This window comes from Erithacus rubecula (genome assembly GCF_903797595.1).
Source record: "Erithacus rubecula genome assembly, chromosome: 1".
NCBI classification, from domain to species: Eukaryota; Metazoa; Chordata; class Aves; order Passeriformes; family Muscicapidae; genus Erithacus; species Erithacus rubecula.
Genome location: NC_136658.1, coordinates 92217303 through 92244382, shown reverse-complemented (window position 1 = coordinate 92244382; position 27080 = coordinate 92217303). Strand labels below are relative to the sequence as shown.

Genomic DNA, 27080 nt, shown 5'->3' with positions numbered 1-27080 from the left:
AAATACTGCATTGTGTGTCAAAGGCCTTTATTTTTGGTGCATTAAGTATCTTTCCACTTTTATCAGGAGGAGTAGGTATTTATTATTAGCTCCCAACAATGCTAGTGTTTTCCAACATTTTATGTCTAACAAAGGAAGAGAAAAGGTTTCAGGATGTGAATCTGAATTTATGTTTTAGCTGTTGTAAATGCTCTTAACAGTGTGATTTTTCTTTATGCTGTGTGAAGCTTAGCTCCATATCTCAGCTCTCTGTATAACCATTGCAGCAGAAGTTGACGGTGAAGTAATGATAATCTAGTATGTGAAATAAAGTGATTTTCCTAACAGACCAGTGACTATTTATAGAGAAAGAGTGCTTTAACCTCTGCTGAGTTTGCTCCATAGCTTGGTGAAATAGTTTCTTGGGAAGGCAATGTGCCTGTCTGATCTTTAGGCTGGTCAGTGAGGAGAAGATTTCACTTTCTGTAGTTCAGAGTAGTGCTTTTGACATTGTCTCTGTGATCCAGGAACATGGTGTTAAATGGTTTTAAGACCTACATCCAATAAGTCAGAAAGTAGGATGGTGTAATAAACAAGTGAGTCAATTGCCTTGTACTGTAAGAAATACTGAAAATATTTCTTGTAATCTAACCATGACTTCTCATGACCTTGTTCTGACACCATGACTCAATGACACAATTTTATCCCCAGGAGAAGTGGATTATTAACTTCCTGTGGGCCGGAAAACTGGTGAAGAAATAAGGTTATTTGTGGTTGTTTATTTCATTCTCTTTCTGACACTTCTCTGCCTCCTGATTCTTCCTAGTGCCTGGAGCCCTGCAAAGAGTCCTGGGACCTGAAGAAAAACCATTGCCAAAACTTCTGTGAGGTAGGTCAGCCCAAGGGCACGCTTTCTCACTTTGTTCTAGCAGTCTCTTTAATTTAAATGATTAGCTTGAAGGAGACAGCTGAAAACCCTTTTTGTAGCATGTGCCTTCATTTGAAAGGATACACATTTAACAATGTAGCTATATTAAAGTTTTAAAAGTTTTTTTTTCTGAGTAAATGATTTATCTCCACTTGTGCTTTAAAGACTTTATCCAGTCACACTTACATAGCATCTCTCAGAGGATGCTGTTATATCCCTCCTCTAAGATGCTATTTCTACCACTTGGCCCTCTATCTTTTCTGGCCATGTGTAAGAGAGTTTTGTTGAAAAGATAAAATGTTGCTGTGTGAAAAATGCTTGTGCAGGATTGCTAGAGCAGATGACTTATCTGTATGTGAAAGTCAGTCTGATTTATAAAAGAGTAGTTCCCCAGGAGTAACAGGATTTAAGTTCAAAAGACTAATATCAAAATATGTAATTATTCAAGAAAAAATATTTTGAAAACTATATTTGAATCATCTATCAGAATAATCTGTGAAGAAGCAAACCTGAATCAGTCAAGCTAGAACAAAGAAGGAGATTTTTCATTGGATTTGAAACCTGGCTCTGAGTGGGTAGAAGTGATCTGTTGCAGTTCTCAAGTGTTTCTAGCCAAAATGGAAGAATCAGCTCAAGAGAAAGTTGCCTTATTACATAAAAGGTTAAAATATATTCAAGTCTATAAAAGTTAGTTCTTAGGAAGATTTTATTATGCTTCTATTGAAAAAATAGGAGTGACCTTGCTTGATATACTCATCTTATTGGTACACTGATTTGACTCTTCTTTCTTTACTGTGGACACTTTTTTCTGGTATAAGAGAATGTCCTATGTTTAAAGCATCATGAAGATGATTAGGAAAAGCTGTAATTTCAACTAAAAAAAAATTTTAGATGCAACAATGTGTTAATAAGAATTACTGAATTAGTGATCTATGTAGTTACAGCAGAAGACAAAATAGAAATTTCTCATGAAAACCAAGCCTCATAAGAGTTTAAAAACTTATATTGTTTGCTACTTTTTCATATACAAAATTCTAGAGTACTGCAAAAACCAGTTTTAGTGGATCTAATTTGTGTTGTTCTTAAATATTGCTCTTCACTCAGACTGTATGTTTCCAGATATGGGTGAAAATATGTATAAAATTGGTTTAAAAGGAAAACATTTGTAGAACACTGTTCTATTGTAGTTAAAAACAGTGAGCATCCTTCTTTGATTAGTGTTTTGTGGTTAAAGCTAAATTTAGAACTTCAAAGGCCCATAATGAGGAGCAGCACATTTAGCAGCTAACTGAAAAATGAGCTGTGAAATAGGGTGAGGAGGAGAAGCCTTGAGGACGTATTATGCCTCAGGGAGCTATAACATTTTTAATTAAGTAGCTGCAAATTTGCCGTGTTTTAGGATTTGAAATTAGCTTCAAACACAAAAGCCCGGGACCACTTTCCTTTCACTCAGACTCATGTATGCTCCATAGACGTTGATTGACTTAAAGGAGGCTGTTTTCCTGTGAGTGTTTTCAATCTTTTTGCATTTTGTAAACGACCTGGAAGCAACAATTTAACTCTGTGTGTTTCTCAAAGTGTTACTTCTTATCTAGCGAGTGTACTACTGAGTTAAAGGGAACCTTAGGTGTGAGGGACAATTTATTTATCTGATTCCTTGTTTTGTTTGTTCTTTTTTTTCCCCCTATAAATTTAGTTTCCTGCTCGTTTAGCTTTTTAACTGGTTAACTGTGACATCAGGTGCATTTCAATTGGGGGAACAGCAGGATTGCATGTCCCAGAACCACTGGGGTCAGTAGGAGACATAGAGACTGCTCATTTTTGCAGCATTTAGTCTGGTTAAAGCCTGTAACACCCCCCCAGTCCATGCCTGAAAGCTGGGTTCAAAATTCTGAGCTGCTCTATATGAAAAGATGGGAGCAGAAATGTAGGGATACATTCTTGGGCCACAGTGACTTAAGAGGATAAATAATCTGTGAAACACTTGGGCTTCTGTAGTAGCTGAGTCTTCCTCATTTTGCCTGAAATATGAGAAGAGTAAAAACAAAAAAGTGAAACATTTGAATATGGAAGAATAGAAGTTGCATGGCTAGTTGGATAGAAAGAGTGAGTTACAACTCCTGTGTAGGCTTAGGAAACTGTAAGATTATATCAATCAGTGTGAAAGGGTTTTGATTGCTCTAATATGGAAAGGCCCACTACAGACAATGCTGCAGTCATTTCCATGTCCCACAATATTTTCTCAAGGTTGTAGAAGCTATTTTAAATACTGTTTTAAGTGGACCTTACAAACCTCTGAGTATTACATACACTGTAAAATGTCTATGGGTTGAAGCATCTTCTTAAATTTCTAGGATTAGATTTCTCAAGTAAGTACTATTTACTTTGATCTTTAATCAATATATTTCAAGCTTATTTTAATTTGTATTTTCTACTGACCATTTTATCATAAATGTAGTTCCAGTTCCATGAAGAATTATACAATTGCTAATATGCTGGCAAGACCATAAAGATGCTGTAAAATCTTCTCTTGGTCAATTTAGTTCAAACAGTATAACGAAACAAGATTTCCCTTATTTATCTAGAGAGGCATTACATCAGATATTGTGGGGAAAGTGTTGTAAAGTCCAGAGGAAAGAATGTGGGATAGTCCAAAAAAAGCAGACTGTCTGACCATTGCTTCCCCTTTGTTTTGGGAATGTTTTTAATCTGTCATTGAGCAACTTTATAGCCAGTCAATGTGAGGAAAACAAGGGAAAGCTGGCAGATATAAACAACATTGTTCCATTAAATATGGCGGTCTTACTTGAGGGAATTCATCATTCTGTACTTGGAATGCTTTTTTTGAAGTGGCTTGAATATATAAATATTCAGGGGTAGTCTTGCAAAAGCTGAAAATCTGAATAATCCTTTAGGAGGTCTTGGAAAATTTGTAACATTTTTTCTTTGATGGGGTTTGCTTTGGTTTTGGGATTTTCTTTTTTGGTTGTTCCTGTTGAAAACATACACTTCTTGTGTTTTCCTTTTAGCCTCTTTTCCCCAAGAAGAATTATGAATGCCTAACTAGCTGTGAATTCCTTAAGTACATCCTGTCTGTGAAGCAAGGGGACTGCCCAGCTCCTGAGAAGGCCAGTGGTTTTGCAGCTGCCTGTGTTGAAAGTTGTGAAGCTGATATTGAATGCTCTGGAGTGAAGAAATGCTGTTCCAATGGATGTGGTCACACATGCCAAATTCCAAAAAATCTGTACAAAGGTAGAGGTTTTTAGTATGTACTCATACTGGGCAAATAACTTCAGGCCCTAGTGAAGTCTTCTACTAAACCAGGACTTTCATTTGCTGGGAATTTGTATGGATGGGAAGAAAAAGGAGAGGCACCTGTAGAGATGTTGGCTGCACAGTGAAAGGGTGGAAAATCAGAGAGAAATGTTGCTTAAATTTCTGATTTTTTTTTCCCCCTTGTGGAGCCTGTGGCCAAAAATCTATGGAGTGTAAACGTGTGGCTATTATGAGTCATCTTAAGCAGAACAAACTTTGTCAATTTAGGTGAAATCTCACTTAATTTGATGTGAATGGGAGAGAATGCACAGGAAAATATTTAAGGATAAATAGTTCAGGTGCTGTTAATCAGAAAAAACATTTATGTCTACAAGCCAAGCAGATGGAATTACCAAGTAGGAGCTGTGAAATGATCTCATAAAAGAACAAATCAGCACAGAACAGCATAATGAAAGATTATAAAATCCGCATATGGATATATATTAATTAATTATTTAAATCTAAGGCAATCTTATTTAAAAAAAAAATATATATTTCAGTCCTGAGATTCTGTGAATGAACCTTTCCTTTGACATCCTTCAGAAAGAACATGTAAGCTAAGAAATTTTTTGCTTAGACAAATTAGAGGTTTTAACTTACTGGAATTAAAAAAAGCTTCATACGTGGAAATATTTGAGAAATGTTCTCCTATGCAGAAAAATAAGCACTTGTGAAATGAATATTCTTTTTTCCACAAGGTTAGTGTTTTTGTACAAGAATCAATTCTTCTTAAGTCAGTGATAAAAAATAATTACCATTCACTTATTAATCACATAGCGTGGGCTCTCTGCAGGAGTTTAATCAGCAGAACTCTGATCTAAGCTCTGAGCTTAGGTCCAAATCCATGCTTATTTCCAACTGTGGATGGAAACATGACAAATTAGGTAAAGAAGATGGTGAATTTATTTTTAGGTTCATTATTTTAACTGAAATGTTAATAAATCTTTTTCAGTGTGTGCAGAAGGGAGACTCTCTTGTTTGCAGGATACTTTAGAGCAACTCCTTTAAGGAATTAGTACAAGCCCGTACATAGCACCTCTCAAAATGAAAGTTGTTAAAATGGATCACTTATTTATTTCTTTTGTCTAATTGACACAAATGGCTAGAGTGGTGAAACAGGCATTCATGTTGTGTATGTAATGATTTACATGATCAAGCTCCATGCCACAACTGCAAAGCATTCCAGTAAATATAGTAACTGGAAAAGGTAAAAACAAACAAATAAAACAAAATTAAAAAATGCTGGAGCTGACACAGGATATGATACATTGATACATTCTGTAACCACACACTGGAAGATCTCCTCTGTTTGGCCTGATTAAATGGGAGCAGAACTAACCTTCCCTAACATCTTATCACTGATCTGCAGGAGGTGCTGGCTTGTAAGAGCATATATGTCTTGCAGAGGAAGGGCAAGCTCTATACCCTACTGCCTTCTCAGCTGATAAATTCAGCTAATTAGCCTCTTCAACCTGTCTTTCTACAACAAAAGACAAATAGAAGTGGATCAGGCTTGCTATTCATTTCCTCCAGGGTTAAATGACCTTCCTGTCACTAAGGAAGAGCAAACTCTGCAAGCATGACTAAGACCTGGTGAAAAAGTTCAGTACTTATTCTTTTGGCAGCACTCACAGCTTGAAAATGAACTCAGATTGAATCTAAGAGTCTGCAGAAGTTTCTATAGTTTTGCTGTTGATCAGGTGCTGGAGATTAGTTACAACAGTAGACATAAAATTCCCACCTGATTTTCTGGATTAACAAACTGAATTTGCCCTCTAGTACTGAGTGCTCAAGTCCAATCCTAAAAGAAATACTAATGTAAGTATACTGCCACCAAAGACATATATTGCAATTGTTTTTGAATTAATGTAACAAGTATTTTTTCATCTCTATTGGGACTATTACTAAATGGTTATGTAGTCTTCACATATTTATGTCCTTTAGTAGAGATATCAAATGTTTCTCCTACTCTTCTATCATTGGCCTCATCCCCCTTCTTTACACTGTCTCACCTAGTGAAGGACTTGAGAAAGTGTCTCTGCAGATCTATTAAAAAAAGGTAAATTGTGAAGGGAAGATCATGACATTCAAAGGGTCTGATGGTGTGGCAAGATTACAGTAGGATAACTGGGGTCAGGTGGTCACCCACAGTTTAATGACTCTTTACACGCTTAAAGAAAAATAGTTTTGTATTATAAACATAGTGCACAGTTTTTAAAGTGTCCATTTCTGAGTGCTTGCACAACTGTTGTTTGCAATTGTATTGATGCTATGGATGTACCCTTTACAAAGCCCTTTATGGAAACATTTTGAATTCTGGGGGAACCAATGCTTAATATACAGGTTTTCCTGACAGACCAACGTGCACTTACTTTTCATGGCACAGAGATGCATGTGCTGTTTGAAAGACACCTTCAGAAACATTTTTCCTGGACTCTGCTATTGCACACATGCAATGATCAGTGATTTGAATTCTTTGGTTAAGCATTGCAGACTCTGGACTAATGCAGACTGAGGAGTAATTTGTTCCAGCACGAAAAAAGGGGCTGACCATTTACATAATAAAAGGCACATTGAAGAGTAATTGGATCTTCACATCTGGATATTAAACTTTCTACAAAAGTATTTTAAAATGCACTTGTGCTGTGCTCTCATTGTTTGCGCGGCCGCGCTCCATCTGCAGCGATTACGTAACACCAGAGAGGATGAGATTCTTGCAATCAAGTGAATCCAACTGCCCCTAATGCAAAGCAGATGGAAGTTTTCTTAACATGCAGATTGTAGGATTGTTGTGTGTCATAGCTAAAGAAGGATTTGCAAATAGGGAAATCCAAAGTCACGTTCATTATGTTAGACTAAGACTTTAGGCTACTGAAGGATATTCAGGGTCTAAACTGCTGTGATAACCAAATTAAGGTACTGCATTTTTTTTTAAGATCTACAAGATCATTTTCATTTACTTGTAGCTACTTGTATACTCAGATTTATAAGAACACCTCTTTGTTCACCTGAGGAAATTTTGATACTAAGTCATCCATGGCAGACTGAGTAGGAAACAATTTCTCTAACCAATACATACAACTGGCATTATGTGGGCAGTCATTGAAACAGCAAAATAACTAAAGTGCGTACGATAACTTCCTAAGAAAATTTATATGTCAGCATAGAGGTCTCATTTGTGACATGTCCTCAAGTGACAAAATGCTGCACACTCAAATATGTGTTCCTAATGTCTGTCTAGAGAAATGTATGTAACACTTGATTTGTTGATTTAATCAAAATATGCCAAATTTGAAGAGCTGTTTTTTTCCTTCAAGCTACTGCAGATGTTTTCAAAAGGGTGATATTACTGGCAGTATAAAAACAGAAATAACCATCCTTTGATGTCACTGTGTAATGAGAAATTATGGTAATATTTTAGAAATATGTACTTTTCTCTGAAATGCAACAATTTTGTAATATACATTAAATATAATGTATCTATTCCAATCTATTCTTGGAGTTACCTTTCCTAGCTCTTTAGGGAAGAGTGGAGAGTAACATACCATGCAGTACAGCTGCAGCATGTGAGTCAATAAGATCATGCAGCCACAGAGGAGCAAACAGCTTTCTTAAGTACATCAGACTAATGTAAGATTTATGAAATAATCACACTTCACTGGTCTGCACTGTTAAGAGCTTAGACATAGTCTGCATTCAGTTTTAGGCTTGATTCTGGAGAAGGGCTGTTGGGCAACTGGAGAGTCTCCAGAGGCAACTGAAGAGTGAACAGAGGTCTGGGAACACTGATTTTAAAGGGAAATTGAGTGCACTGTGGTTATTAGACTGAAGAAGAAAACATTCAGAAGCATGATAACAGTCTTGTGGTACATGAAAAGCTTCTCCACAGATAAAAGAAAGAATCTGTTCCCCATGATCCACAAACATTGTGGACCAGTATTGAGTTTATGATGCAGCTGAGGAGACTAAACAAGGCAGTGAGAAAGATTTATTGTAGAAAGCATAGAGAAGTAGTGAAACAGTACTATGTGATGCAATGGAAATTTTGTTATTAGATGTGTTTAAGTATAAATTGAGTGAAAAACTGAACAACACGTATAACCAGTTCTGCTTGGAATCAAAGGGATCTTTCTCTCCGTTGTATTGGGCAAATGTTTTTCTGTAAAGTCAGTTTTAGCTTACAACTTTCACATCTTTCAGCTTTTTAATGAAATAATGAAATAATTTTGAAGATTAAAAAAAAAGCCCAAATTTTAATGTTAGCAGAGATAGGTTAGCTATGAACACTTCTGAAACTTCCCTGCTTATTATTTCCTGCCTTTTTGGCCTTCTCTCTGACAAACAACTTTTTTTTTTTTTTTTTTTTTTTAATTACTTTTCAATACAGCTTCATCTACAAATGGCTTAATCATATCTTATAAAATTACTCATATATTTTTATCTGTGTGTTCCTACTACAGGTGTTCCACTGAAACCCCGGAAAGAATTAAAATTCATAGAACATCAGTCTGGAGACCTGGAGGTGAAGTGGTCTTCAAAATTCAATATCTCCATTGAGCCTGTGATCTATGTTGTTCAGAGGAGGTGGAATCAAGGAATCCATCCAAGTGAGGATGATGCTACAAACTGGCAAACTGTGGCACAGGTCAGTTCTTTGTAAGCAGTATGGATCCAGTCTCAGAATGTCTTGAAAAATGTGGGATTAAGGACCAAAATCCATTCAAGGAAGTTTGCACTAGAGACTCGAGTTTAGTGGGATTCATTGCACAGTGTCTATGGCACTGCTTGAGTCTTGTCAAAAGTTAAAAAATACAGCTGGTGAAAAGGCTATTCATCTGGGGAAAAAAAAAAAAAAAGACGAAAGCCTTTATTCTTTTTAAAGTTCTTTTTCTCAGGTGTGACCCTCCCAATTCAGAAAAGTCTATGATGTCATGCTGTTATCACTCATTGCAATCCATACTGAAAATGTAAGATTCATGAGCAAATGTTTCTTAATGAGAAGCAGCCAACAGAGCATAAATTTTCACTTAGTTCCTTCCCAGTTTCAATCTGTTTTTTACCATGCTGACAGTCCACCTGGATGGCAGAGTTCCAGTCATTTATCTTATTGCTTCACCCTCATCCCTGCTGACAAGAAAAGTAAAATGCTGATTTTGAAAAGATCTGCAAAATATCATTATAGCTAAGGAAAAAAGGGAAAGAGAGAATAAGTAGAACCATCCGCTGAACAGAGTAAATTATTTAAATTCTATGACAATTTGTGTTTATTCTCAATTCAGATTGTGTAGGAGAATGCTATCTTGCAAAGCATCAAGCTTGTGAGACTCAACACTCAAAAGTTAATTTCTTAGCTTCAGTGTGGTGCTAGAGGGAGCTGTCACTGTGTTGTAGTCTTGCAGCAGACCCTGGCAGGAAACCTTGCTTGTGCGAGCCCAAGGGAGCACGTCCAAAACTTATCAAGTCACAGTGACCTGTGGTCTCTTAATTGAGGTGCAGGTCTTGAACCTTCATACTCCATTCCAGGAAACAACCTCCTATCTTTGTTGCAAGGAAAATACCAAGTAGCAAAAATGTGCCAGGTCTGAATTATTCCTCACTGTTACTGAACCATGTGTATGTGCTAGACCGTAGAAGCTCAGCTGTTGTGGCTGCACAGGGAGCACAGTGCTGTGCTATTCTCACCCCAGGAACACACCTCATGCACATTTCTGGGAACATGCTCTGGTAGCTCCACAGTAGCTGAATATATATGAACCATGCCTGGCAGTGGAGTTGCAGAAGAGTGGTTCAGAAAAAACATTCCTGTGCAGGAGCAGTAAGAAGCCTGACAGCTGCCTTTCCTGGGGTCTGGTGAATGTGGGTAGAAGGGCTGAGTTAATCACTGTGGCAGGAGAAGCCTCCTCAGACTGACATCTTTCTGACAACTTCACTGTCCCTTCTGCATCACAGGAGACAGGAATTTGATGGTGTGATGGACCCCACTGGGAATGTCAGTTCAAAGCATGCCTAAGGATGCCTGACTGGCTTTGTGAACTGTGTATACCTATGGGATATGCAGGGTGGGCATCCTTGAGGGGTGCTAGTAATCAGAATTTCTGTCTTTATAGAGTAGTGTACCTCCATGGTGTTTGTAGTTGTAGACATCCCACCAGGCAATCAAATTTTTTTGGTTGAATGTGCTAGAATGTATTTTGCAATATCAGCAACAAGGATGGATATCCAGTTTGACTAAAGCGATTGTGTGCACAGCCTCCAGGCTTTTCTTGTCTGTATAACTGAGATTTCTTTTCTTGTATGATTCCAAAACATTGAGGTATGAGCCCTTAATTATAGGCAAAGGGTGAGAAGAGCTCAGCCATTTAGCTGAGAATTCCTAAAGTATCTCAGTCCAGGGAAGATGATTCTGGCTCTCGCTTTACTCTGCAACTTAAGGTAGAGACCATGTAAAGAGCAAAGATCAAATTTCTCTTTGCTTATCCCCATATGTAGCATAATTATGCAAAGTTATTGTTTGCATCTTATAAGAAATTTCATAGTATTTCATCACAGTTGCTAATCTTTTATTTTTGTTGTCTGTCCAAGAAAAAATGGGAGTATAATTTTCAATAACATTACGGTGTTTAAATTTTAAAAAAACTTGCTGTTTTCTTTTACCCTTAGAGGACCTAATTTGCAGCTAATTTCTCATGTTTCACACAAAATTTTACTTTATACTTTTACTTTGAAACAATGATTTTGAAAAAGTTTGTTTATTGTGTTGTGCCATATTTCTTGTGTCATCTTTATGTTTTCTTTTTAAGGAAGAAGGCTCAATCTATTAGCATATTGCATTGCTCTCCAATAACATAAGGAAGGCAAACATATTTAAAAGAATTTTAGTTCTTTTTCACTTTTGGAGGAAGGGATTTTTAATGTAGTTTTTCACTGCGTATTTTGGGGAAAGCTTGATATAATTCACAATTTGTCTGATTTCCATTGGTTAATGTAAAAACTATAGCAACTAAGATGCTAGTTGACCAACTTGGCTATGATGTAGAGTGTCTAAGTGTTATTTGAAGTGTTATGTACACACACACACACACACACACGCACACACACATACGTATAGGCAGACAGTAATGAAGTGCATTTATTAGTCTAGTCTATTACTAAAACAAATAAAAGACAGTATTTACTGATAGCTTGATTGTGACAGTCCTTAGTGCTTCACCTTGCAATTGTCTAAACTCTGTGGGCAGCTAATCTGTTTCAAAAATAAAGCTTATGAAACAAAGTTCTGGTTCTGAGAATCACAAGAAAGTTCTCGTCCCATGACAGTGAGAAATACCTGCAGGAGCTAACCACCAATCCTATACACTAAAGGTTTCTTTCTCAATCTCCTAGGAGGGGCTTGCTTTGGTAAGCAGTCTTAGAGAGTGCCCACCTTGTGAGGGATGGCATCTACATGAAATAGGGCAGGTCTGCTGTCCTTTGATAGAGTAGTGGATACAAAGCTCAGAATTTCTTTTGTATCAGAGGAAACATAAACTCAGCTTTTCTGATACCTGGATGGTATCTCTTCACTCTCTGAAATGCAAATTCTTTTATCACATTGTTGTCCAAAGGTGTAGAGCTGTGAACTCAGCAGGGTGAGGCTGTACTCTCCTGTTTCTATTAATCCTTTGTGCTACAGAGAGGAGTCCAGGATTCATAGTGGGGAAAAAATCAGGGATGATCACGGTGAAACAGTCCATTGATTACTCTAATCCTTGGATAGAGGAGAGTCCTCTGTACATGTCTTTGCTGTGAAGACTTTTAATATATATATATAACATATATACACTTTTTGGGGTGGTGACACAAGAATCCCACCTGAATGATCAAACTGCTGTGCTGCTGGGTAATATATTCTCTTTCTTCTCCCTCCCAGTCATGGTAAATCCCATCTTTCCCTTACAAGGAATTCTAACTTTCAGCCTTTCTTTCTCCAAGGAAATATACAGCATGTTGTAGTTCTAAATTGCATGCAACATCCAAGGTGCTAGGGAATATCTTCCCCTCACCTCTCATACAAAGGATGGAATTGAAGATAAGTCATTCATGCTCTGGGATGCTCTTTATCATCACTCAGTTGTAGGAGCAGCAGAGGGAGAATTCTATAAGCATGTTGAAGACATAAATAGATAATCCTCTTTTGAAGGACAGGAGGAGGGGATTACTTACAGGAGAGGGCTCAGGATTTAAACAGTTAAGAGCTGATGGAAAAGGAGTAGAATTGTTAGTGCTTCCTAAATGGAGCAGCTCTGGGCAAGTCTCAGCCAAATTCTTACACAAAAACCCAAACTCCTTCTGCCTTCTGGCCACTGGAAAGGGTCCTGTTGTCCCTTGGACCTAAAATGAACTCTTGAGAAGGAATGTCAAGCTATTATGTGTATTGTCCATCTTATGTCATTAAGATTACATGCTGCTCTTATATGAAGTTGTATCCTAATGTGATTAATAGGGATTTTCCCTTGTCTTCACTGAGCTTTGCATGATGCTGAAGGTAGACATATTATTTTGCCTGGGGACTAATTCATTATTTTATTCCAAATAAAACACCTATTAGGATTTGAAGCTACCTTCCAAACATTTATCTTATAAGTAAAAAGGTGATGCATAGCCAAATAAACAGGAGTTATGATTCTGTGATCATTTGTTTTTGTTTTTTATTTATAATTCTTAAAAATTCTATAAAATTGTTGTTTTTTTCTTTCATATTCAGACAGGATTTTAGGTGTGTGATGAAATTTAACCATTAGTTATTTTATTAGTTAATATAACCACTCAACAGAGCTTTTAGTGGGTTTAAATTAATGTGAAAGACATTGAAAGGACTCTGAATATTGTGTATTGAAAATAGTGAGAACTAACTAAAATAAAGCAATTAAACAAAAAAAGAATGGATATAGCATTAAGGTAGTGTAAAATATTTCAGTAGTATTTAGTTCTTTCTAGAAATGTATTAATTCTATGTAAAGGATACTTAGAAGTGCCAAAGTAGTTTATATAGCTGGAGGTAGACCTCCTGCATGCCATTGAACTTGGCAGGAGCTTGGCCAACAAAATGAATGATGAAAGTAATAGGCCCAAGGCATGTTCATAAATTAAAATAATTTTGGCATTATGGATTGACAGTTTATTTGATTTTACATTCTTCATGGTTGCCACGGAAAACTGACACAACTGAAATACTTTCTTTTAATCAACAGAAATAGCTGAGCTGGTGCCAGTGACAAACAAGATTCCTTTGAGGAATTTGGGATCAAGTCTATTCAGATTATGCTTGCCTTGTAACAAAGTTCAGCAAACATGTTTTTAAAAGTTCACAAGACTGGAACTAGTTATTTATGATAAAATATTGGTCCTGAACCTGTTTTCAGTTGCAGCAGTAGGGGACCTGGCTATTGGAAAAAAAAAAAGCACATTTGAGTGCTCCATAAAATAAAAATAATTGCAAAAGTTGATTCAGGAAGAATCTTTCTTCTCTAGGACAAACCTTGGGTAATTCATTCTACAGGTAACATGGAAGTTAAAAATGGAAAGGAGATGAGGCAGAAAATGTCTCAAGACTCTTATCCCTGCTTAAGTTGAGAAGACAAATACAGTGGTCAACAAATACAAATGGAAGGGGACTCTGAGTAGCAGCAATATGTGATGGGCTCAGGCTACAACACTTAGCAGTCTGAGAGCAGTCAATAATATGGTTTAGAAAGGGTCTCTTTTCCTTTCATGCACACACAAATGATATATCTGTTTCCCTAAATTTTGTTTGTCACCTAATGAAGAAACTAGGTGCAGGATAACACCTACAAATTGTATTTGTCGGGTTCTGAAATGGGCATTGCTGAAGAGCTGGAGCAAATCCCTCCATTTCAGGTTATCTGAGTTATGTCAACAGCTTCTGGTTTCTTGCACAGGTTTGAAAGGGAGCAAAAAGCAGAAATTATGTTGTCCTTTTTTTTTGGAAACTACTTGGTATCATTACAAACGATATTGAATCCTATACAGGGAAGGTGGCTTCTTGAAGTTATATAAAACAGAGCTTGTAAAAATGAATTGATATAACTACATTATTAATGGGCTTGCATGTTTGGTCAGTAATGGTAATCAGTAATGATTGTATAATGTATTTAGACATATACATGACATCTGTTTCAGGTTCATGTGTTATTTGATTAAAGAATTAAATCAAAATGTAGTGAACATGACATACTAAAGTAAATTGAAAACTGGATAATTGAGATAGTTGTAAAGCTAAAATTTCCAAGTGGATGTGCTTTTGATGAGCTCTACAAAAATGCTACATCTGTAGTTGGAAATGATTCAGTAGTTACCAGAAAGCTGTGTTCAGTTCTGGTGTTTGTACCTTAGGGAAAAAAAAAAGAAAGAATGCAAAAGATAGCTCTTCAAAAGTTTAATGAGGTAAAAAATGGAAGAAAACAGGGCTCAGAGTAAGAATGTGTAAAGCACTTTCTACCAAAAGGGTTCAGAATGTATCTATGCTTATGCCATATTTCAGCGGTTCTACCCTCAGGATTTGGAAATTGAACTCATGACACTGGCAATCTCAGTAGGTGTTGTTGGAGAAAAGGTCAGCTCCTATGACCTGAGAAAAGTCTTCAGGGAAGAGTTAAGGCTGTCTTTTTGACGTAAGTGCCAAAGATGTGAAGAAGGCTTACATTCATTATCTGAGTTTTGTGTTTCCTATGAACTAGAAAAAATAGGTTCTCACAGGACTGGATTTCATTAAGCTATTTTGAACCCCTAATTCTCTGAGAATTGAGAATTGAAGTAAGTTCTATTACCTGGGGCAGTGAGTTCCCTGAAACACTGGCACTTGAACAGTGAGACCCTAAACACTGGGGAAGGTTGTGATAGCTGCAAAACTAATTTTGTGAATTTAACAACACTTCACCTGTTTTCTAAAGGCTACTTTTTTCCAGAAGAGACCTGGAGCGCTCTGTAAAATTGGATGGTTCTCTCATTTTGTTCACAGCTGTAAATGCTCTGCAGTGCAGAGTGATGGCTGGGGTCAGATGGGGTGGTTGCATAAAGCCTGTGGTGCTGGTGTGTGCTCGGGCAGACTGAGTGGTGTAGCACACAGATGGTGCCAGCACAGCAGTGTAAGTGTCACCTTTCCCCCCAGACCACGGAGGAGCGCGTCCGGCTGCCCGACACGCGCGCGAGCCGCTGGTACCAGTTCCGCGTGGCCGCCGTCAACGTGCACGGGACCAGGGGATTCACGGCGCCCAGCAAGCACTTCCGCTCCTCCCGAGGTGAGTGTGCCTCCTCTCTGCTGCTCACCTGCCTCTCACCTCACCTGCAGCCGCCTGCTCTGCCTCTCACGGCACCAGGGTTTTGACAGGTGCGGTTGTGAGTGGTTTCGTTGCTGAGTTTAGAAATGGTGTTAGATTTGTTTGAAATCAGCAAACAAATTAAGAGTTGAACTGGCATTCTTTTATCAGTAATAAAACTCCTTTGAAACATTTTCCGCATTGTTGGTGTCAAACTACATGACCCTGATCATTAAATATGGAAGAACCTGGGTTTCAGTGTGTTAATTTGCAAGGCTTTTTTTAAATTTTAGTTATGAGAAATATGTTATTGTCATGTGTTTAGTAGAGTATTGAAAGATTTTGTTGCCTGTATCTAAATAATTGTAGCAGCATTTTTTTAATGGAACATTGGACCCTCATAATATAACTTTCCCCTTGCTAGCACTAATTGTAAGTGCTTAAGAATAAAAAAAGAGCATAAATGCAAAGCAGCATGTTTCTCTTCATTAGGAAGGCATGCCTGATGATTCACAAAGTACTATAGGAATTTTTGTTGATAGTTCTGGTTTTTCAACTGTTTGGGTAATAAAATAACTTTGAAAATTATTTCTGTACCAGTAAATGGTACTTGGGGGATGGAGGAGAGAGAAACAGTTCTCCCATCTTGTTCTTTTGACCAACATAAGGAAGAATTTTCCCAGATGACTCTTAGGCATAGTGTAGGGATTAGCACAGGTCAGGAACTATTCCCATTGGACATGATCTGGATGTGGTCACCCTCTCTTAAAGGCAGTCAATATTGCAGGCATATTCAGACCACACTGGTTGATTTTAGTGGCAAAGAATGAGATCCAGCACTCTTCACTCTACTAATAGAAGCATTTTCTAATAGAAAGACTTGTTATTTAGTGACAGAATCTTTACACTGATATAACTTTGCATACTTTGAGAAATGTATTTCCTCCTCTTTCTGCAGACAGAATTATCTTGCAATACAAGCAGTTGTCATCTTTGGGTTCCTGTGCTGACTTTTATCTTACTGTTTGGCCCTAGTCAGTTCCAGGAAAAAAAATATTTTTGGAGGTCCATTTATAGAGGCATGCAAATACTTTTGCTTGTATGGAAGGTTTGATCACTTGCTGAATTACTATATGTTAGCCTTAATAATTTTTTTGGTGCTCTAGCCATATTTGTTCTAGAAAGGTTGGCATGGCTGTCCCGTTACTTCTGTGACCACAAACCTTTTCAGTTATAGAAAAAATATTATTTTAAGAACTTATGATACTTATGTAGCATACCATTTCAGAAACATAAAATAATACAGTTCCTTTGAGCTGTGTTGAATTTACTGTAAGAGCTCTTCAGCAGCAGAAGAGCTCTTTACCTCTTTACTTCTTGAACAGCACTTCAGCAAGTACAGTAGTTTGTTGCTGAATCTGGCATCAACTTCCCTTTAAATTTATATCATTGACAGTTGTTTTACTGAGTTTGTATTTTCCAACTATTCTGCTTGAAACCATTATTACTGCAATTACAGAAAGGTATATCATGGTAGCACTGAGGTTTTGGCTTGAACATGACATTTTCAGGCAGGATTTTTACTACTTTCAAAAAAATTAGCCCCTAATGAGTGTGCTAGCCATGCTTAAAATACCATCCTTGGTAATGAATATAAGAATGTCCATGCTAAGTTAGGTTTCTAGCCCAGAATCTGACCTCAGCCAAAGGTGGGTTTCTGGGTACCAGTGTAAGAGCAGGATAAGCACATAAGGGTATTTCTTCAGAATAGTGTCCCAACTGGCAGTAATTTGTGTTTCAGGAACTTGTGGTTTTGAAATCATTACATAAATACCAGAGTCCTCTTGTGGTCTCTGCAGCTACCCCTGAAGCACTTGCTCTCCATGAGAATTGCTCACGGCTGCCTGGTGGAGGTGGAGAGCACTTTTAGGATTTTGTGACGAGGGCAGTGGGAGTCAGTAGCACCTCTGCATGCTCTTACCTAATAAACCAAAATTTTGATGATGGCAGCAAGTATGTAGTCAGCATTCTTCAAGAGGCTTCTGTAATGCTAAAAATAACTGTTCTCAGATCTGAGCTCCAGCCCTTGGTGGAGGATTGTGAATTGACAGACAAGCAGCAGGGAGTTCAGTTAGCTATCAGCTTCATAGCCCAAATCAGCCTGTGCTGGCAGCTCATTTGGCCATTCTGGGGCTGTGGAACTGTCAGTGATTGTTATAAAGATGTTGAGTTTGCCAGATGAAATGTGTAGGCACTCTAGGTGACTCACATGAAGATGCTGCTAGGTGCTGGGAACGATGCTGGGATGCTTCCACTGGAGTCTTGAGCTGCCATGTCCCCAGGTAGGCAGGCAGAGGGTAGCAGTTATAGTGTCACTAGCATTTAATTACTACTTTGGAGCTCAGTGGGAAATGACAGCCCCTGCCTGGTAGAGAGGCAAGAAACTGCTGCTTAAATGTGCCTAGTTTTTTGAGTGCCAGCATCTACTGGTCCCTGCTGAGCTCCTACAGGCACATTTAACCTCCAGTCTGGAAAAGAAAAGTGGATTTTGGCACATCACCTTTGGAAGTTTGCTGCCTGTCTGTGCTGTGTTTGTGTGAACCGTGGACAGAAATTCACATCGGTGTTTCACTTCACCCTGTTGTGCCAAGACCAAGAGAAGATTATTATCTTGGTCAGACTTAGCAGAAGGTTTCTTCAAAAATAAACCCTTTGATCAGGGAACACGACAGTAATTCCTAAGACAGTTTCTCACGCAAGATACTGAACTTTTACCAATTGCTCATAAGTAATAATGAACAGAAAATAATTTGGGTTTGTTTTTTCCTTTAAAGGAGGACAAATATGATATTTAATCTGAATCTAGGAAGAAGTATGGCACCACAAAGTCTCTGTCACTAAATATTTTAAGATGTTAAGAAGAATATTCAAAAACATGCTGTAATTTCTCAGAGAGAGAATTTTTGTCTGGTTACCACAATACTGCTTTATACTGTTTTGTGTTTTTGAAAATGCAAAAAACATGCTCTCTAAGTAGACACAGCAAAATAAGGTTTTGTTTTATTCAAAATGATGTTAAGTCTTCTGAGGTAGTTTCCATTAACTTCTTTATCACTAAATAAAGCTCCTCATTTTCCAAAGTAATTTAATTTCTCAGTCACGAAAAAGATGAAACCAGGAAAACAAGAGTATTTCATCAAGCATTTCAACTAGCCATTCTTCATCTAGTTTTGTTTTGAGGTCTGATCTACTCCAACTTTGGATTGTCTTATACCATAAATGTTTGAGGTGAAGGTTTATTAGCTGTTCTACACTGCCTCATGTGTTCGTCTAGGATGAACATTGTTTGTTGGCATTAATTTGTAAATAGTAAATAGCTGAGAATTTTTTAAATATTCAAAGCTTAGGCAGAGGTCATTTTTTAAAGCTGTTTATTTATTTTTTTTTTAAAGGAAACAAAGGGTTTGCTTGTAAATGTCTGACATGACTCCCTCACAGGGAATAAAGTGATGCTTTGTTTTGCCAAAATGTGATTCCAAAATGACAAGAAACACGAGTTGGACTATATCTGTCTGTGGCAGAGTGGCTGGAAAATTAGGTGAATATTGCACCTAGAAAGTGGTTTCTTTCATATAAGTGGGACTGTGCACCTGGACTTTTACACTGATATGGTCAGCTAAAATTGATCAAAATTTTCTGCTATTTTAGCAGTGTTTTCCACTTCTCTTTTCAGGGTTTTAAAATTTTGTGTGCTTTCCTTGTATCTTCAATTGAGTGGCAACAATTTGCAATAATAGCAGTAAATAAAGGTAACTGGATACCTGACAGAACATTTTTGATCCATAAAGATACAAATATCCTTCTATTCATATTTAGACTGGCTCTCTCCAAGCTGTTTCCTTCTGGAAGCCAGAGCAAACTGTTCCTACAATCCATAAATTAGTCTCCTTGGATGAAAACTACCTGTGTTTTTCTTCCAGTAAGCAGGCACTGGATATCTTAACCTAACTGGTCAGAAGCTGCTTGGCACAAGCAATACAATTTTTAATTTGTTGCATTTGGTTCTGAGTTCTTAGGCTATTTTTTTCCTAGCTTTTTATAATTTGTTATGAGAATAACAAATCTCTCAGTAACAGACTTACAGTTAACTGTAGGACTCAGTGTTAGGCACTTTTATATCATATATTATCTCACTGGTCTGTAGGTAGGTACTGTGCCATTTCCAGAGACAAAAGGATCAACACAATCAGCCCAAGCCATCTGACCCTTCCACCTCTGCTAAAGGTTTTTATCCTCACCATGAAGGCAGTTGCCAGCATACACTGGATAGATTGTCAAGCTAAAGGAAGCAGACAACGTTGTTTTCACAGCACATAAGTACCATGCTGGATGTGATTTCATGCATACATAACTGAGTGTTAGAAAAACCAGAACAGACACCCCCTCATGGCAGTAAAGTTCTTTCTGCTCTCCTTTGAGACCAATGATTTTTTTATGCTGTTGCACAGCTGGTTTATGTGTGCCGTTTCCATCGGGCAGAGCCAGTCCTGCTTACGCCCTGGAACTGTTTAATGGTTCAAAACTTGTCTGTAGAGCAGCTTCAGCAGACTTCTGGAGTTGGAAGGTCTCATGTTTGAAAGATAGCAATGGGAGATTTATTTTACGTCAGGAAAAATGCTCCATAAAAAACAGTTTAAATTATTGTCACACTTGCTCTCACTTTTACAGCTCGAATGAGAATTCTGATTCCAATGCTGTTATTCACCTCTCTGACACCTATTCCAAATCATTTATTGTTTTTACTACAGTTGCTACATTGAAAGAAAAAGTGGATGCACTGCAGCGTTGTATGATGTGATTCATGTGTACAGCTAGCCCATACTGTTTTTTAAGTTTTTGCAAAAGTGTTTCCAAATACTATTGATTTAAAGAATTTTGGAAAATATAAACTATGTTCAGAAATATAAGTGTGCTCATATTTCTCATTTTGGTGCTCATTTTGAAATGGTGATGATGTGAGGGTTTTCTTTTTTTTTTTTTTTTTTTTTTTCCTTTATTTGCAGCAAGAAATCCTCCCTTTTGGGGACTGGAGACAGAATTTTGCTTGTGATGGCTGAGTAGTCAGCAAGACAGGAATTTAAGTCCTTTGGGTATGCTCAAGCCAAACACAATCCAGACAAATGGAGTACTTACCCCATGTGCTGGAACAGCAGCTTCAGCCTTGACCTAATGAAGCTATCATTTCTAGCAGTGAGAAGCGATTTACTTGTCAGGCTGCTGAGACCAGAATTTTCTTGGAGTTGAGGACAGCTGTCTGTGCCAAATTCTAAGATATATAGAATGACTTGTATTTTATTTGCATCTGCAAAGGAAAAGCTGCAACTAGCATCGCTCTTTCTGCAAACCAAAGTATTTGATTTAACACTCAGATAAATTCATGTATATAAAGTTTCAGTACTTTGCATCTGAAAAACTGGCAGCAGTTTCCATTCCAGTAATTTTACATCTATACTTCTGAATTATGCATGTGGGCAGTCAGTCAAGGGGATCACAGGTATATGAAGACTAACAGTAGAATGGCTATTAGCTTTATAGTCAGCAGAAAGTCATTTTAGCTTTATAGTTAGGTTCACAAACACCTTATGTAGTCAGCTTTATGATTCAGTACCAGTTATTAGACCTTGAAGTATTTTAGCATGAGTTGTATAGTGCTTTAAATATCTGCATGGACATAAGCATAACAGACCACCTTGGGGAAGATTACTTTTCCATTCAGTACTGCAGAAGAAAAACAACTAAGCTGTTAGGTGGTAACTGGCTGGCATGCATTGTAGAAGAGCATGCTTGTAAACACGTCACAGGTTTTTGTTTTTTTTTTTTTTTTTTTTTTGTGCTTTGCTAGGTTCTTGGGTTTTTTTTTGGGGGGGGAGGCCTAGGGGGTGTAGAGGGTTTTTGAGTGCTTTCTTTGATGGTGGGGTTTGAGTTGTTTGGTTTTAATTCCTGTTAACAGAGATCACATTATCTACCCTGCTATTCCTTGTCACTTGTCTGCTTTACTGGTGAAACTAAATCCTTTCAAATGAAGAAACAATTAATATTCTTGAGTTCTTAACTTACAGAATGATGATTCTATCACTTGTAATAGTGACGAGTGTCACAAAAATATATCAAAATAAGTGAATAAATTACATAGTGGTATTGAAATACTTAATATGGAATGGATCCTAATCTGATATAAAATCCTCACTAAGCATCTTAATATTTCAGGTAATACACCCCAAATCCACAAAATATTTTATGAACAGACAGGACTTTTTTTCAGTTGATTAAATGCAAAACTGTAATAAGTTTTGTTCATCTTTGATATCTTATATCTTTATAGCTTATTATTTTCTTAATCAACTAGTTTTAATAAAGTTCTTATAGAAAATGTTTTACTTTCAATGTCTTACCTTTTCATGTCTGTTAGCTGCAGATCTCCTTTTCTGTCTTCTACCACCACCACTGCTCTTGTTCAAAGGCATTTTTGTGGATGACATTTGAGAGGCTTGCAATAGAGTCTTTGAAGAAAGAGGGCACTCAGGAAAATATCTGCACTTGCTGTATTATTTCACATGTATATTCCTTCTAAGAGGACATTCTTTCTGTCCTTAACTGTAATTACCCAATGATTTTTAACACAATGTTTATTCTCACACAGCAAAGTAGAAACACTGAGAGATTTTCTTTAAAGTGTGGATCAGTGTTTTGTCTGGTGCCTGGACTGTGTGTAGTGAGCACAAAAGAAATGCTACTGATAAAGTGATGTTTCAATAAACTGTGCAGTAATAAAATGTACAGGGTGATATGCTGGTGCTGTAGAATTTAGAATAAATCTCCTATTGGTTTCAGTACACAAATAGTTCTTTCTTGCTGCTTTCTTTTGCTGGAATGAACATCCAAACATTTGAAAAAAAATAATCTAAATTTGGTGATTTGCTTTTAGACATAGAAAAAATTGGTGAAAAGAACTTCAAAATGTTTTTTACTTTACACTTTGTCCAAAAGAGCTATTTCATTTAAATTTTATATCTTTTTTTTAAATGACTCTCTCTCTCGTAGATGCAGAATGAAGACAAGCATGTTTTATAGGTTGAATTATTTTTGCTTATATCTGACCATTTGGGAAGATATATTCTCTGAAACACTTAAATTTTATCCCATATGTTTTCTATACATAATACATGATGCATACCACTTCTGGGAGATAACCTGAATAATTCACCTACAGTAATATGATCATGTTGCACTTCAGGTTATAAATGTTTTATATCTCTAATATAATGTCATATAACATAAGAAAGCTCCTAACATTTTAAAACAGTGAAGATGAATGCTTAATAAATGTCTTAGAAGTGTGAATCATGATTCTGTTTATGTTTAGTTTACATAAATTGCATTTTATACTTACCTTTTAAATAACAGAAGTAACTGAAAAATTGTATGGGAGAATAGTAAAAACCACTTAGCTAAATTTTTCTTTAATTCTGGAGTAAATAGTTTAACTTACTTTAGGATGGAGTGGTTGGAAACTTCACAGGTAAGGAAAAAATGTAACAGCAGTGCTTCTCCAAAGCCAGAAAAAATAAAAACAACTGACTTGCCTAGAGGATTAAAAAACACAAGTGAGAAGTGAGGCATTCTTAGTATTTGGAAATCACTTTAGATTTCCAGAATTCTTAAGTATGCTTTGTAACTTTTATGGCCAAAAATTAGGTTGAATTATATGTGTGAGGAACAGGGGCATCCATTACTATTTAACTAAAATGGAATGTGTGAGGAATCAATTGTTATTTCAGCAAAAGCCCTGTTCAATAAAAGGAATTAGTAATTTTTTTGCATCTGCTCATCTTTAAAAGGGAAATACTGTCTTATTAATTCTGAATGTGTCTTTTTTAATAAACTAAATGATGGAATTTTTTAGTAAGGTCATTCTTCATAAGGAATATCTGAAGAATTAAGTATGCCTGGAATGTTTATTTAACAGCTCATTTACCATTACAGAATAATAGAAGTCAACCATACAGTAAATGAATGTCTGATGCCCCCTCCTCATACCTCTGGTTTTATTTTTGGCAAATAAGTGATGGCTCATATGGCTGTAAATTTGTAACATGTCTTAATTATTATGAATTTCCTTTACTCTTCTGATGTACTTTTAATTTGGTTTCTTTTGCGTGTCACTACTTACTTCTATATAAATTTTTTTTGCAGTTTCCTTGTATTTTGTCAATAATTTTTGGCTGCTACAGACATTTAAAAAAGGGGTAGAAATTAAAAAGTAGGAGGTGGTATACAGCTTTCAGAAGCTTTGTTGCAAAATCTTCTTTGATTAACATTATTTGGGATCAGGATATTTTAGAGTCCGCAAGGAGGACCTTAAAATCAATGTTGGAAAAGGTTCAATATTGAATCTTATTCAAACTCTGACTGTCATTTGTCCTTGACTCTAGAGTCAGCACAAAGACAACTGAAGGTATACTATCTCCATTTATATTGACCAGGAATTGAACCACAATAGTGAAATAAATCAAAGGGGTAGCTAATTGCTTTTTGACATTCTAAGAAAAAACCCTATAGATTTCTGCCACGGTGTAATATATCATTATGCTTTAATTTCATTAATTGTAAGGAAATGTTTATGTCCCATGGTGGTAGGTATCAATACTAGAGTTTTGAAGAAAGATTCAATGTGTCAAAACATAAAGTGTCAAAACATCATCTGAGAATTATCTGGTAATGAAAAAATATTCAGTGTTTCAGCCATACAGTTCTGTGGTTGCTCTGCAAGGCCACTTGAAGAACTGGAGTGTTTTACACTCACTGTGTATTTAAAGTAGTGAGTGACAGAAGGAAACCTGTCACTCATAGTCTGATATTTCAAAGTCTGAGATTTTGATAAAGCTTCATAATGTTTGTGAACTATCAAAAACACAGAATAATGACAAACTAGATGCTAATCTATCATGTTTATTTCAGTAGAGTTTGAATTTCTAGAATTTACAAGATGCCATATCAGCTACAGGATATCTTTTCCTGAATTTTCCTCCATGTATTTAGAGTGTTTCATCCAGCTCATGAATGCCTCACAAATACATGAGGTGAAGATAATCTTTACCTTACTGAAGATAATTTTTCCCTTAAAATGTTTTCATTTTTTTGTAAATTCTAGATCCATCTGCTCCACCAGCTCCATCTAATATCAGGATTGCCAATATCAGTGCAAACAATGATGGAAGTGTAAATGCAATGATTACTTGGGATCTTCCAGAGGAGCCTGATATCCCAGTGCACCACTACAAAGTCTTCTGGAGCTGGACATACAGCAAATATGTAATTCCAGCAAAAAAAAAAGAGAAGGAAGATTACCAACGGGGTAAGAAAGAAATTGGTAACTGGGACAGAAATATGGTTTATATTTGATGCAAAATAGAGAGTAATGTAAAATGTGTGATAAGTTCCAATGATTTCAGCCACTGGTAAAGTAGTGGTCTTAATTTTTAATATTGCGAAGCCCATAGACAATTTTGACCTCTCAATCCTTTTCTTACCCTGAACTCAGGGAGAGGAATAATACATAGAATACAGGTAAATATGATAAGATTTTTCAGAAAGATGAAGGAAAAGTTAAATGCTGTTAGTTCTCTAAATGTAGGCTTTTTCAATTAGTACTTCCTGAAGTGTTTATTTTATTTGAAAAGCCTAACTTCGTCTGTCACATGTTCTTTCACTACGCAAGTAAAACTTGTGACACAGTCACAGAGTAATTGTTAAATAGTCAGTATGGGTCCAAGGAAAAACATACCCAAAACTCTTTAAATAAACTGCTGTTCCAAAGGTCTGGCAATATTTTCTTAGCAGCAAGTTCCTATGAGTTTCTTGAGTAATGTATTAAATGTTTGCTTTGCTGGAGGGTTTTTTTTATGATATCCTTAAGCATATTTCATATTATTTAAAAGCAAATAATGTAAATAATTAGATAGAAATAACAGAAATCAGTTAGACATTAACTGATTCGCAGTGCTTTTGGTAGTTAGGATTTGGTCCTGTGTCTGTGTTAACACTGTGTTCTGGCTCCAGCTGCCCATTGCACTGTGATGAATGACAGCAGAGAGTCACAATTCCCCCTCTGTCCTTCAGTCACCAAACCCTGACTGAAATAAAGGCAGTGAAGGCTGTGTGATGAAATCATGCAAAGAAAGGAAGGTCTTTATTGTCCCTCAAAAAATAATTGTGGCAGGATAGGAGTAGGGTTGGACTGTGCTGCATAGAGAAGCTTGTGTTCCTCAAGAACCCTGACATTGGGTAAAGATGTTCAGGAAGGAGTCTTCAGCCTAAAGATAACAGGGAACTTTCTTTCTTTCTCCAAGCCGGTCCGTACATCAGAAACCCCAGAGGAGTTTAAAATTGGGCTGGGTCTTTAATACCTTTCCATAGGGTACTTCTTACATACAAATACTACTAAAACAGGTCCATTGGAACATTGCAGTATTTGAGACCAAGTTCTGACCTTGAATAAAGGGAAATACAAGGTGTATTTTTATAGAAAAGGCAAGTTCTTACAATATGTATCATAGTACTCCTGACTTGTACTTTGTCTTCAGCAGCATGTCATGAAACTGCTCAGCAATGCCACTGAGATTCAGGACACTCCAGATGCTATAGCTAATCAATGGGCAATTGAGTATTGTAGCAACTCTTGGGCTAAAGAATGGCAAATACATGGAAATTAAAAAAAAAATGAAGGTGGAAAAGTCTTAATTGTTAAAGATCACTGAGGATTATTTTTGTCTGGTTTTTACCTTTAGATGTGGCCCGACCCAAATAATTTCCTACTGATTCAATATGAATTCATTCCAGGTAGACATTGAATCAGTTTGACTGCAATATTGACACAGATTTCTAGTCAATATTTCAGCACTAAACAAGGAAAGATAATAAATACTTTTTGGCAATCACCTTTTTAACATCCCAAGTGTTAAATATGGGATGGTTACCTTGGTACATAGTTATCTTTTTTACTCTATATGGACTGTCAAACTTAAAAGGCTCAAGGAATTCTAATGAAAATATGGAGTAATATCTTCCACCTGGTTTATGGACCAGAAGGATATCTTTATGATTAAATATTGCAAAATAAAATATAAGACTAAGAAGGCGGGACTCTTCTTTGCAACATCATGTTCCTTGCCTTAGTGTATGGGCTTTTGACTGGAGAATGATAAACCTAGTCTGTTGTTTCCCCATTTTATACACCTCTGTGACATTGGAAACTGTATTTTTTCTATTCTATTTTCCATTCTATACAGGAAAAGTGTTCTTTCCAATGAGATGGTATTTTTGGTATATTTTTCAAGAGTTGAAACAAATAGAATGTATTGAAAAATGTATTAAATGTTTGGCTTTAGCTATCTTCAGTCTGGCTGTCTCTAAAAAAAAAAAAGTTTTCAATTGATTAACTAACACAGAAATTGGGGAATAAAATGCTTAAATTCCTTTTGCTA

The 27080-nt window shown here is 36.6% G+C and overlaps 1 protein-coding gene across 1 annotated transcript in view; it reads left to right on the top strand.

Annotated features, from left to right (window-relative positions):
- Window positions 1–27080, top strand: part of ANOS1 (anosmin 1) — a 124045-nt gene that overhangs the window by 67663 nt on the left and 29302 nt on the right. The window contains 6 exon segments of the mRNA XM_079304881.1: window positions 806–868; window positions 3937–4159; window positions 8683–8867; window positions 15390–15519; window positions 24749–24921; window positions 24923–24952. Coding sequence (XP_079161007.1) covers window positions 806–868; window positions 3937–4159; window positions 8683–8867; window positions 15390–15519; window positions 24749–24921; window positions 24923–24952 — 804 coding nt within the window.